At 45.0% G+C, this 12,607-nt stretch overlaps 1 protein-coding gene across 1 annotated transcript in view; it reads right to left on the reverse strand.

The window, feature by feature from the left end:
* Positions 1 to 3,042: 3,042 nt before the first annotated feature.
* LOC135523812 (synaptopodin 2-like protein) overlaps positions 3,043 to 12,607 on the reverse strand; it is a 13,645-nt gene continuing 4,080 nt past the window's right edge. The window contains 2 exon segments of the mRNA XM_064950741.1: positions 3,043 to 5,930; positions 5,933 to 7,798. Coding sequence (XP_064806813.1) covers positions 5,032 to 5,930; positions 5,933 to 7,798 — 2,765 coding nt within the window. The 3' untranslated portion in view covers positions 3,043 to 5,031.

A 12,607-nucleotide genomic window follows, 5' to 3' on the forward strand; every position in this document is an offset into this window, starting at 1 on the left:
GGCCTGGGTGGGTGGCTGGACGTTAAGGGCTCAGGGGGGCTAGGAGCTTCTTAAGGCTCTACGAGGAGACTGATACGATCTCTCAGATGCTCCTGAGGTCTATGTATAGACCAGGAGAGAGAGCGAGAGAGAGCGAGAGAGAGCGAGAGAGAGCGAGAGAGCGAGAGAGAGAGATTTATTTTATAGACACAGAGAGTGGGGGGAGACTGGGACATAGAGAGCGAGAGGTTGGGACATAGAGGGGGACATAGAGAGTGAGGGGGAAGTTAGAGAGTGGGGAGGGGGACATAGAGAGTGAGGGGGAAGATAGAGAGTGGGGAGGGGGACATAGAGAGTGAGGGGAAGATAGAGAGTGAGGAGGGGGACATAGAGAGTGAAGGGGCAAGATAGAGAGTGGGGAGGGGGACATAGAGAGTGAGGGGGGAAGTTAGAGAGTGGGGAGGGGGACATAGAGAGTGAGGGGGGAAGATAGAGAGTGGGGAGGGGGACATAGAGAGTGAGGGGGAAGATAGAGAGTGGGGAGGGGGACATAGAGAGTGAGGGGGAAGATAGAGAGTGGGGAGGGGGACATAGAGAGTGAGGGGGAAGATAGAGAGTGGGGAGGGGGACATAGAGAGTGAGGGGGAAGATAGAGAGTGGGGAGGGGGACATAGAGAGTGAGGGGGAAGATAGAGAGTGGGGAGGGGAACATATAGAGAGTGAGGGGGAAGTTAGAGAGTGGGGAGGGGGACATAGAGAGTGAGGGGGGAAGATAGAGAGTGGGGAGGGGGACATAGAGAGTGAGGGGGAAGATAGAGAGTGGGGAGAGGGACATAGAGAGTGAGGGGGAAGTTAGAGAGTGGGGAGGGGGACATAGAGAGTGAGGGGGAAGATAGAGAGTGGGGAGGGGGACATAGAGAGTGAGGGGGAAGATAGAGAGTGGGGAGAGGGACATAGAGAGTGAGGGGGAAGTTAGAGAGTGGGGAGGGGGGACATAGAGAGTGAGGGGGAAGATAGAGAGTGGGGAGGGGGACATAGAGAGTGAGGGGGAAGATAGAGAGTGGGGAGGGGGACATAGAGAGTGAGGGGGAAGATAGAGAGTGGGGAGGGGGACATAGAGAGTGAGGGGGAAGATAGAGAGTGGGGAGGGGGACATAGAGAGTGAGGGGGAAGATAGAGAGTGGGGAGGGGGACATAGAGAGTGAGGGGGAAGATAGAGAGTGGGGAGGGGGACATAGAGAGTGAGGGGGGAAGATAGAGAGTGGGGAGGGGAACATATAGAGAGTGAGGGGGGAAGTTAGAGAGTGGGGAGGGGGACATAGAGAGTGAGGGGGGAAGATAGAGAGTGGGGAGAGGGACATAGAGAGTGAGGGGGAAGTTAGAGAGTGGGGAGGGGGACATAGAGAGTGAGGGGGAAGATAGAGAGTGGGGAGGGGAACATATAGAGAGTGAGGGGGAAGTTAGAGAGTGGGGAGGGGGACATAGAGAGTGAGGGGGAAGATAGAGAGTGGGGAGGGGGACATAGAGAGTGAGGGGGAAGATAGAGAGTGGGGAGAGGGACATAGAGAGTGAGGGGGGAAGTTAGAGAGTGGGGAGGGGGACATAGAGAGTGAGGGGGGAAGATAGAGAGCGAATTGATTCTTCTGATGTCTTTACTCTAATAACATTGTAAAATGTATCAGTGTTTAGAGTCCAGCACTCAGCACTCAACCAGATGACTGGAGATCAACAGGACTAAAAATAGGAGGGGCGCTCGTGATAGTTAGCGTATGAAGATTCAAAAAGGGCCTAACGCCAAGGGAGCCACAGGGCCGAGTTCAGTACCAGTTATTACCACAAGTGGATGAAGGTAGGGACTGTCCCATATGATCATAATACAACTCTTACCCAGTCCTTCATATTCAAAAATCAAATCCAATTTTATTGGTTACATACACATGGCTTGCAGATGTTAATGTGAGTGTAGCGAAATGCTTGTGCTTCTAGTTCTGACCATGCAGTAATATCTAACAAGTAATCTAACAATTTCACAACTACCTTAAACACACAAGTGTAAAGGAATGAATAAGAATATGTACATATAAATATATGGATGAGCGATGGCCGAATGGCATAGGCAAGATGCAGTAGATGGTATAGAGTACAGTATATTCACAAGATATGAGTAATGTAGGGTATGTAAACATGTAAAATTACATTGTTTAAAGTGACTAGTGATACATTCATTACATCCAATTTTTAATTATTAAGTGGCTAGAGATTTGAGTCAGTATGTTGGCAGCAGCCACTCAGTGTTAGTGATGGATGTTTAGCAGTCTGATGGCCTTGACATGGAAGCTGAGTGTGAGGGCCCTCACCTCCTCCCTGTAGGCCGTCTCGTCGTTGTTGGTAATCAAGCCTACCACTGTAGTGTCGTCTGTAGTGTCGTCTGCAAAGTTGATGATTGAGTTGGAGGCGTGCATGGCCACGCAGTCATGGGTGAACAGGGAGTACAGGAGAGGGTTGAGAACGCACCCTTGTGGGGCCCCAGTGTTGAGGATCAGCGGGGTGGAGATGTTGTTTTCTACCCTCACCACCTGGGGGCATCCTGTCAGAAAGTCCAGTAACCATTTGCACAGGGCGGAGTTGAGACCCAGGGTCTCAAGCTTAATGACAATTTTGGAGGGTACTATGGTGTTAAATGCTGAGCTGTAGACGATGAACAGCACTCTTACATAGGTATTCCTCTTGTCCAGATGGGTTAGGGCAGTGTGCAGTGTGATTGTGATTGTTGGCTGCGGTGAAGGAGAGCCCGCAGGTTTTGGTAGCGGGCTGTGTTGGTGGCACTGTACTGTCCTCAAAGCGAGCATGTTTAGTTTGTCTGGGAGCAAGACTTCGGAGTCCGCGACGGTGGCATGATGTCAGTGACATAGGTAGAGACAGACAGACAGCTGGAGAGTTTCAGTTTCAGTTTCTAGTTTTATTTCTCTGTACCACAGAATAACAACTTTTAACAGCTCGCATATCAACAATCAGACAAATCATCACCACAACCTCCTACCTCCCGTCCCTTCCACCCCTCACCTCCCTTCCTTATAACAATAAAAGGGTGCACATTATGAAGTGGGGAAAACGTCTAACAAATGCATCCTGATGTACTACTGTGCAATACTCTGACACAATCACATGAAGCACCCCCCCCCCCCAAAAAAAAACCCAGGCTATTTTATAATATTCAGAATAAGAATATAATCACAATAATCATGACAATAATAAGTACAATATAGTTGCAACGGAGTCAGATCTCTATTTCAGATTTAGGCCTTTATGTGACCAACTGGGGCTTGAACCGGTGCCCGTCATCGCTCCACGAGACTGTGTTAGCCCCCCGAGATAAAGCCACAATGGCAGCACACCGCAGGCATATAGTCCATCCTCGTCTTTAACAGATCAGCATATTACCGAACAGTTTGTCTCTTAGAGAGGACTCTTATTTCCTCTCCTCTAATCTATCTGTCCTCCAGTCTCTGTCCTCTAATATATCTGTCCTCCAGTCTATCTGTCCTCTAATATATCTGTCCTCCAGTCCATCTGTCCTCTAATCTATCTGTCCTCCAGTCGATCTCTCCTCTAATATATCTGTCCTCCAGTCTCTGTCCTCTAATATATCTGTCCTCCAGTCTATCTGTCCTCTAATATATCTGTCCTCCAGTCTGTCTCTCCTCTAATCTATCTGTCCTCCAGTCTATCTGTCCTCCAGTCTATCTGTCCTCTAATATATCTGTCCTCCAGTCTATCAATCCTCTAATATATCTCTCCTCTAATCTATCTGTCCTCTAATCTATCTGTCCTCCAGTCGATCTCTCCTCTAATCTATCTGTCCTCCAGTCGATCTCTCCTCTAATATATCTGTCCTCCAGTCTATCTGTCCTCTAATATATCTGTCCTCCAGTCTGTCTCTCCTCTAATCTATCTGTCCTCCAGTCTATCTGTCCTCCAGTCTATCTGTCCTCTAATATATCTGTCCTCCAGTCTATCAATCCTCTAATATATCTGTCCTCTAGTCCATCTGTCCTCTAATCTATCTGTCCTCCAGTCTCTGTCCTCTAATATATCTGTCCTCCAGTCTATCAATCCTCTAATATATCTGTCCTCCAGTCTCTCTCCTCTAATCTATCTCTCCTCTAATCTATCTGTCCTCTAATCTATCTGTCCTCCAGTCGATCTCTCCTCTAATCTATCTGTCCTCTAGTCAATCTCTCCTCTAATCTATCACTCCTCTAATCTATCTCTCCTCTAATCTATCTGTCCTCTAGTCTCTCTCCTCTAATCTATCTCTCTAATCTATCTCCTCTAATCTATCTCTCCTCTAAACTATCTCTCCTCTAATATATCTGTCCTCCAGTCTATCTCTCCTCTAATCTCTCTCTCCTCTAATCTCTCTCCTCTAATCTATCTCTCCTCTAATTTATCTGTCCTCCAGTCTATATCTCCTCTAATCTATCTCTCCTCTAATCTATCTCTCCTCTAATCTATCTCTCCTATAATCTATCTGTCCTCCAGTCTATCTCTCCTCTAATCTATCTCTCCTCTCCATCCTCCATCACTCTCTCGTTCCACAGGCTTGTCTTCAGCACATCCTCCATGTATCAGTTTATCACTCAACTTCATTCTTTACTTTCACCTTTATTCTGTGGACCCCATCGCTTTAAATAAACTTTATTAAACTTCACATCGTGTCCCATTCTCTCTCCCTCTCCATGTCGTTCTCATTTTAGATCACTTTTTATCTTTCTGATTGTCATTAAATACTTGTTTTACATTCATATATGCATACATATCAACTATACATCAAACAATATTTTTTATGAAGAGAAACAGAGGTGGTCAATTTATGAAATGGGTGGTGTGATCCAAGAGTTGCAATAGTGCCCAAACAAGAAATCAATAAAAGCCTGCAATGCACTATACTAACATTTTCTTAGACGTGACAAAGACCAAAAAACAAAATCACAACAGAATGTGGGGGGATTTTTATTCCTGTCGTTTCGTGCCAATCCATGACCTGCAATCTCAGTGCGTGGTGGATCCGGGGCGCCAGACACTGGGTTGCAGACCCAGATTAGAGGTGCTGAATCTGGGGCGAGGGACTCTGGAAGGCATGGTGGAGGCGGGGCAAGGTGGGGTGTGGACAAGAGGACTGAGATCAGGGGCACTCTTAAACGGCCTGTTACCCTGTTGAGGGGCGTGGGGCTCGGAGGGATAGGGGTGAGGGTTAGGGACATGGGCAGAGGGGAAGCTAGGGAGCTGAGGCAGGGGGGCGTTGGGGGCTGGAGGAGGAGGGACCCACTGGGGCTGAGGCTGGTAGGGTCTGTTAGAGGGGGATTGGTAGCAGGAAGTGGCTGTGGGCAGAGGAGAAATGATATCAGACCTCCACAGCGGTTCTCCCAGTGTGGTCGCTGACCGTGGGACAATGATCGTAGGGGAGGGGCCTGTGGGAGGTGGCGTGGAGAAGCGCTTGATCTCATACACACGTGGCGTCTTGATGGGCCCGTAGGAGCCGTCCATCATGCGCGGCTGCTGTTGATAGGCCTGTGCTTGCTGGGGAGTCCCGCCCCCGTAACTGAAGAGGGAGGAGTTTAGCTGGTAGGGCTGGCGACTCATAAAGTCCAGAGCCTTGATGCCTTGAGCCTTCTGACCCCCAGGGGCGGCTTTATGCCCCGCTGGTCTCCCACCCTGCCCTGCTACCCCCGCCCTCTGGCGCTGGGCCTGGGGAGGGCAGGAGGGGGAGAGGAGGGGGTTGTAGCTGATGGGAGGGGGGGCTCTGCAGCTGGAGGAGTATCTGAATTGAGAGGGGAGAGAGAGAGTGGGAGAGGGCTGGCGGGGGTGGCCTGGAGAGGGTTGGGGTGAGGAGGGGGTGCTCTCCACCACATAGCGATCCATCCTGCTCTGCCTACGGGCGAACAGCTGACCCCCTTCCCTGCTAACTGGGGTACCTGTGGAGGGCCCTGCGTTTTAGGTGCCACAGGAGGGGGCTTGGGGCCTCTCCGGGCCTGCATGAAGTTACAGGCCTCGGCCCCCAGCCTCAACCAGTCCTCTTCAGGGCCAGACTCACCTCCAGTCTCCACACCTCCCACTCCTCCACTAGGCCCCATGGAGCCTGGACTGGAACCGGGGCGTGGACCCATCCTGGTTGGTGCGTCCGGGTTTTGGAGCAGTTCGAGCAGGGCCGGGTTGGGAGACACGTCCTTCTTGTTCTCCACAGACGGACGGAACATTGGCTTCTTGTTGCTGCGACGACGTGCCTCCGCAAGTATGCCTGTTCTGGAGGCAGGGACGGCGATACGCTGCTCACGGGAGGACAGCGAATCAGAGGATGGGGGCTGGGCAGTAGAGGGGGTCGCAGTGGCAACATAGGGGTTGAAGGTCAGGGGAAGAGGGGGTTGGGTCTGAGCAAGGGGGGGTGGGTGAGAGTAAGGTGTGAGATAGGAAGGAGGGAAGGCTTGATTAATAGAAGGAGGAGCTGAGAAGGACTGGGCAGCCACAGCAGAGGATGGATAGACTGGGGCGTCAGGAGGAGGGGAGAAAGGTTGTCGAGGAGGAGCAGAGAAGTGTTGAGTGGGGGCAGGAGGAGGTGGAGAGAAAGGTTGAGGAGCAGTCAAGGAGCAGAAGTGTTGGGTGGGTTGAGGAGGATGATTCGGAAGAGAATAGGGGGCAGAAGAGGGAGAGAAGGTGGCAGTATGGACAGAGGGAGGAATGAAAGGTTGAGAGGGAGTGTAGGTAAGGGAGAAGGGAGCTGAGGCCAGAGAGGGAGGAGATAGAACCGGAGGACGAGGGAGGGCAGAGGTAGGAGAGAGGATGGCAGCAGCAGGTCTAGGGGGGATATAGAGAGAGGTACTGGAGACCGCTCTCCTTGCCTGGGGCCCCCCTGATGGGCGAGGAGGGGCAATGGTCACCATGGATACCGCAGCGGTGGGTTTGGAAACGATAGTTACGGCAGGAGTGGGCTGGACGGGTCTAAAGATGACAGGGGTGACTGGACGGCGAGATGGGGCGAGGCCGGAGGTGAAGGGGCATGCCGTGCGGTTATGGATCCCTCCAGGTGGGTTAGGGTTAGGGTTTAGGTCAGGCTGGAGGTAAGGTGTGTGAGAGGGGGGGGTCAGAACCACACTGGCCCGACTCACCCCTACAGGGCCCCCGTTTGACAAACCTGCGGCCGGGGAGGGGTTAGGGGCGGGGTTATAGGCGACATGGGTGACCCTTTTCCTTTGCTGCTCAGACTGCTCCGTCTCTTTCCCCTGATAGGCAATGGAGTCCAGCCCTGGGCTCTGATAGGCTGGGGCATTCGCCACAGAGCCCTGATTGATTGACACATTCATCTCTGGGCTCTGATAAGCCGAGGAATCCAACCCTGAGCTCTGATTGGTTGGTGTTTGGGACCTTGAGTTATATGTGGACGGACAGGCGGAGCTCCTCCTATCCAGCAGGTCCAGGTATCCGCTGTCCCAGGTGGGGTCAAAGGTTCCAGTGAAGCCCTCTTCATCCACCTCTGAACCCGAGGGGAAGGAACTCCCCTCCTCCTCCTCTCCCTCCGTCTCTCCCCCAGTCTCAGCACCCACCTCCCCCTCTGTCTCTCCCCCAGTCTCAGCACCCACCTCCCCCTCCGCGCGGCCGAAACAGGTGAGGGTGAACTTCTTGGCACGCTGGCGTCTCTTCTTGAACATGAGAACTCCTTTGGAATTGGAGTACGGAGCGTCGGTGAGCAGGGAGGCGATGGAACGACATTTAGTACGAGCCTCTTTCACCTGCCTGTCTACCACACTCTCTCCTCTCTGCAGCTCTGGGAGACACGGGGAGGGATGTGAGGAGGGGGGAGGAGAGGGAGAGCAAGTAAGAGAGAACAGAGGATTAAATACAGGAGTGTCAATTGGGTATGGCAGTCGCCATATCATAGCTCAACACCAATGATTTAAAATAGGCAATTAAAATCATTCCAATCTCGATTAAAATGCAAATGAAGTTTAGCAGTATTTGTTTGTATGTCTGGCTTCATATAGAGCAGAGATCTATGATGAATGATGAGATACTCATGTCTCCGCCCTAACAATGGGAGTCATTGTCCCAAAGTAAATGCAGTCACTTTTTTTAAAGAAATCCCCGTCACTTTGCCGTACCCAAGGTTTAGCTGAAATGATGCCCCTGATTAAATAAGTAACTGAAATGAATAAGAAAGGTCTGGTTAGAATTATGTCTGTGATCAACAGAATGACATCATAGCATCTGGAATGTCACTCAATTCCATGACGACACCATGATAGGTGACACCATCAACAAGTGGGGAGGGGCTCAACCCTGACAGACAGGAGAGTGTGCTGGGGGGGGGAGGAGAAATGTGCTGGGGGGGGGGCTCAAAGCTCTAAATTCCCCCTCCTCCCCAGTTGAGCAGCGACCTGTTGGACTGTCTGTCAGTATCCACATCCCTGTCTGCAAGGGCGTGACTTTGTGTTACATATTTGGTGGTCAGGGTTAATGGGTTCCGGGGTCGACATCTTTCTAGGGGGGTTCGAGGGCATGCCCCCCCAGGAGACTTAAAAAAATAGCTGTGAAATGGTTGTTCCTGGTGAATTTTGCAGAGAAAATACAAAATATTCATGATAATTTGGTCAATATATCCCAATCTCATCGGAAATACCAATAATGTTCGTATTACTTTTGAACTGTTGGTCTAATTCGAAGGCTGTGTTTTCACAGTCTGCCCAATTCAGAGTTTTTTGGCCAATAATTGGGAAAACTATCCAAATGAGTTCAGAGAGTCACCACTCTACCCCTGTAAAAGCCAAGACCGCTTAATGCTTATTTGTGTACCCCTCACCACGCCTGGCATGTCATTTTGTCTGTAGAATGACTGTGAGAAAGTTACTTCTGGCAACTTTTACTTCTAAATGAATGTCCAGAAATGAGCCTAACGACATGTTGGTGGATATTATCAAGCTGCTGTACTCCTTTGCAATAAGCATTATCACCTGTAGCCCAACTGATGCAGCATAGTGTCGATAAATACATAGACTGGAGCATGGGGTTCCCCATCGATATTTGCTCTAATCATTAGCTAGATCAGCACTTACCAAAACTTTTTCAGTCATGGCCCCCCCTTTCATTATGGGGGAACATCCTTTGCACACCTGTCTGGGCACATGCATGCACACACACACACACACACACACACACACACACACACACACACACACACACACACACACACACACACACACACACACAGACAGACAAACACAGAGTCTATCGGATTCTCCCCCTTACTTCACCCACCTCACATACGCGCAACAACCTTGTAAAAGGTGTGTGTGTGTGTGTTGTTCTAGGTCGTCAAGAACAACTTACTCATTACTCTTAGCTGTGTGTGTATTATGAGAAAGGGCAGGTCACTTGTCCCCTCAATCAACAGTCTGCCACTATTGTCTCTGTCCAAGAGGTAACCTTGCCTGAAACCTGACTACTTGCATGAGCGCCTCAAACGAATGCCTAGGCTTTAGCTCAGCAGGGCTAAAACCGTGCTTGGGATGAAAATCAGTGAGTCCCAACCTACTGCTATAGTTCAGGGAGAGGTAGACAGCTGTGAGACATTAATGTAGTCATCTATGCAGGTCAGACATGCAGTACGTATGTCTAGCTTCATGGGAAGAATGTTGTTTTCACATGAAGTATCCTTGAAACCTTATTTACAGATTCAAATAAATAGGGTATATATATCATTGATCATATAAATAGGGTATATATCATTGATCATATAAATAGGGTATATATATCATTGATCATATAAATAGGGTATATATATCATTGATCATATAAATAGAGTATATATATCATTGATCATATAAATAGAGTATATATATCATTGATCATATAAATAGGGTATATCTCATTGATCATATAAATAGGGTATATATATCATTGATCATATAAATAGAGTATATATATCATTGATCATATAAATAGAGTATATATATCATTGATCAAATAAATAGGGTATATCTCATTGATCATATAAATAGGGTATATATATCATTGATCATATAAATAGAGTATATATATCATTGATCATATAAATAGAGTATATATATCATTGATCATATAAATAGGGTATATCTCATTGATCATATAAATAGGGTATATCTCATTGATCATATAAATAGGGTATATATATCTTTGATCATATAAATAGGGTATATATATCATTGATCATATAAATAGGGTATATATATCATTGATCATATAAATAGGGTAAATCTCATTGATCATATAAATAGGGTATATATATCTTTGATCATATAAATAGGGTATATATATCATTGATCATATAACTAGGGTATATATCATTGATCATATAAATAGGGTATATCTCATTGATCATATAAATAGGGTATATCTCATTGATCATATAAATAGGGTATATATATCATTGATCATATAAATAGGGTATATATATCATTGATCATATAAATAGGGTATATATATATCATTGATCATATAAATAGAGTATATATATCATTGATCATATAAATAGGGTATATATCATTGATCATATAAATAGGGTATATCTCATTGATCATATAAATAGGGTATATCTCATTGATCATATAAATAGGGTATATCTCATTGATCATATGAATAGGGTATATTTCATTGATCATATGAATATGGTATATCTCATTGATCATATGAATAGGGTATATCTCATTGATCATATGAATAGGGTATATTTCATTGATCATATAAATAGGGTATATCTCATTGATCATATAAATAGAGTATATATATCATTGATCATATAAATAGGGTATATATCATTGATCATATAAATAGGGTATATCTCATTGATCATATGAATAGGGTATATCTCATTGATCATATGAATAGGGTATATATCATTGATCATATAAATAGGGTATATATCATTGATCACATAAATAGGGTATATCTCATTGATCATATAAATAGGGTATATCTCATTGATCATATAAATAGAGTATATATATCATTGATCATATAAATAGGGTATATATCATTGATCATATAAATAGGGTATATCTCATTGATCATATGAATAGGGTATATCTCATTGATCATATAAATAGGGTATATCTCATTGATCATATGAATAGGGTATATCTCATTGATCATATGAATAGGGTATATTTCATTGATCATATGAATAGGGTATATCTCATTGATCATATAAATAGGGTATATTTCATTGATCATATAAATAAGGTATATATCATTGATCATATAAATAGGGTATATCTCATTGATCATATAAATAGGGTATATCTCATTGATCATATGAATAGGGTATATCTCATTGATCATATGAATAGGGTATATTTCATTGATCATATAAATAGGGTATATCTCATTGATCATATAAATAGGGTATATCTCATTGATCATATAAATAGGGTATATCTCATTGATCATATAAATAGGGTATATCTCATTGATCATATGATTAGGGTATATCTCATTGATCATATGAATAGGGTATATCTCATTGATCATATGAATAGGGTATATTTCATTGATCATATAAATAGGGTATATCTCATTGATCATATAAATAGGGTATATATCATTGATCATATAAATAGGGTATATCTCATTGATCATATAAATAGGGTATATCTCATTGATCATATGAATAGGGTATATCTCATTGATCATATGAATAGGGTATATTTCATTGATCATATAAATAGGGTATATCTCAATGATCATATAAATAGGTTATATCTCATTGATCATATAAATAGGGTATATCTCATTGATCATATGAATAGGGTATATCTCATTGATCATATGAATAGGGTATATTTCATTGATCATATAAATAGGGTATATCTCATTGATCATATGAATAGTGTATATTTCATTGATCATATAAATAGGGTATATCTCATTGATCATATGAATAGGGTATATCTCATTGATCATATGAATAGGGTATATTTCATTGATCATATAAATAGGGTATATCTCATTGATCATATAAATAGGGTATATCTCATTGATCATATAAATAGGGTATATCTCATTGATCATATGAATAGGGTATATCTCATTGATCATATGAATAGGGTATATATCATTGATCATATAAATAGGGTATAATCATTGATCATATAAATAGGGTATATATATCATTGATCATATAAATAGGGTATATCTCATTGATCATATGAATAGGGTATATTTCATTGATCATATAAATAGGGTATATATCATTGATCATGTATGCTGCCCTCTCCCCCATTGCACATTCAGCTGTGTGGATCACTAAATGTGAGGTCAGTTGTGTCCGTGTGTCCATCAACACCAGATGGGAATGCTAGCTGCCCAACTATAAATACTCTGGAAGAGACCAGGGCTTAGAATACCGACTGGAGACACGAAGGGGCAGAAATAGGAGATGAAAATAGGAGATGAAGGCTTTGATTCATAGGATAGACAGCAACTGGAAATAACTCTTCCTCTCTTCCCTTCCTCCCTCTCCCTCCCTCTCTCTCTCTCTCTCTTTCTAACAACCCCCTCCTAGCTGACCACAAGGTGAGTGGCTGAACCTACAGCAGAACAA

The sequence above is a fragment of the Oncorhynchus masou genome, chromosome 31 (assembly GCF_036934945.1).
Source record: "Oncorhynchus masou masou isolate Uvic2021 chromosome 31, UVic_Omas_1.1, whole genome shotgun sequence".
Taxonomy (NCBI): Eukaryota; Metazoa; Chordata; class Actinopteri; order Salmoniformes; family Salmonidae; genus Oncorhynchus; species Oncorhynchus masou.